The 1,203-nt window shown below is 50.2% G+C and overlaps 1 protein-coding gene across 1 annotated transcript in view; it reads left to right on the top strand.

Annotated features, from left to right (window-relative positions):
* dnph1 (2'-deoxynucleoside 5'-phosphate N-hydrolase 1) overlaps positions 1 to 938 on the top strand; it is a 1,354-nt gene extending 416 nt beyond the window's left edge. The window contains exons 2-4 of the mRNA XM_046065264.1: positions 172 to 243; positions 336 to 446; positions 764 to 938. Coding sequence (XP_045921220.1) covers positions 172 to 243; positions 336 to 446; positions 764 to 882 — 302 coding nt within the window. The 3' untranslated portion in view covers positions 883 to 938. The remainder of the gene's footprint in view (positions 1 to 171; positions 244 to 335; positions 447 to 763) is intronic.
* Positions 939 to 1,203: the final 265 nt, after the last annotated feature.

Below are 1,203 nucleotides of genomic sequence, written 5' to 3'. Positions count from 1 at the left end.
AAGGGGCCCCCCCCCCCCCCCCCCGGACCTGGTCTCCCAGCACGTGTCCTTGGTAGTGGCGTTCAGAGTCCAGTATATGCTGGACTGGCCACAGCGAGTATTTCACTGTAGTATAAATACACGTAGTTTCCTGGCTTGATGTCACTGAGCTGCTGCGCTGTGATTGGACAGGAGAGGACGCCGCCGCAGCCGGAGACCGAGCCATCCACGACCGAGACCTGGACTGGCTGCGACAGTCTGACGGTGAGACCGGTCCCTTTGATGATTACTAGAGGGCGATTGGGCCCTCAGCGGTGTCTGCAGGTGTGTTTGACCTTTGACCTCTGTGCGTTCAGTGGTCGTGGCGGAGGTGACGCAGCCGTCTCTGGGCGTCGGCTACGAGCTCGGCCGAGCGGTCAGCATGAAGAAGAAGATCCTCTGTCTGTTCAGACCGGCGTCCGGACGCAGTGAGGACACGTCCTGCTTCCTTCCTTTCATTCTTCCTTCCTTCCAGCTTCCTGCTCCCTTCTTCCATAATGCTCTGTTCTTTCCTTCTTCCCCTCTCTTTTCTTCCTGCTTCCTTCCTTCCCCCCTTTTCTTCCTGCTTCCTTCCTTCCTTCCTTCCCTCTTCATCCTGCTTCCTTCCTTCCTACCTTCCTTCCCTCCTTCCCTCATTCCAGCTTCCTGCTCCCTTCCTTCCTCTCCTAACCTGACAGCTTCACATCGGCTGCATTCCAGTTCCCTTGACTTACACAAATATAATATTTTACCCCACCGCCCGCAGATCTCTCTGCCATGATTCGAGGAGCTGATGACGGCGACCTCTTCGTGGTTAAAGATTACAGGGAGGACGAGGTGGAGAACGTTCTGCAGGAGTTCTTCAACGACCTGAAGAGAACCTGAAAAACACTCAGTATGTTTTTGTTTTTTTACAAAATGAATAAAGTTGGAAAGCAGAAGAAAAAGTGTCGGTGCCGTTTGTTTCTACCTGAGCAGGTGAGCTCAGCTGCAGTTTGACACTTTTACTCACTTCCTGTTTTTAATCCAATATAATCAGCTTCAGAATCAGAACCAGTCTGCTTAAAATATCACAAAATCAACATCAGCGACTCAGTTTGATGGAAATCTGTAAGATATATAAATGTAGTACATGAAGAAATACTTTAAAAACGTCCTTCAAACTGTTACTTAAGTATTGGCAGCAAAATATACTGAGGACGGCGA

This window comes from Micropterus dolomieu, linkage group LG12 (genome assembly GCF_021292245.1).
Source record: "Micropterus dolomieu isolate WLL.071019.BEF.003 ecotype Adirondacks linkage group LG12, ASM2129224v1, whole genome shotgun sequence".
NCBI classification, from domain to species: domain Eukaryota; kingdom Metazoa; phylum Chordata; class Actinopteri; order Centrarchiformes; family Centrarchidae; genus Micropterus; species Micropterus dolomieu.
Note: the sequence above shows the minus strand (reverse complement) of the source record. Positions and strands in the feature narration are given on the sequence as shown.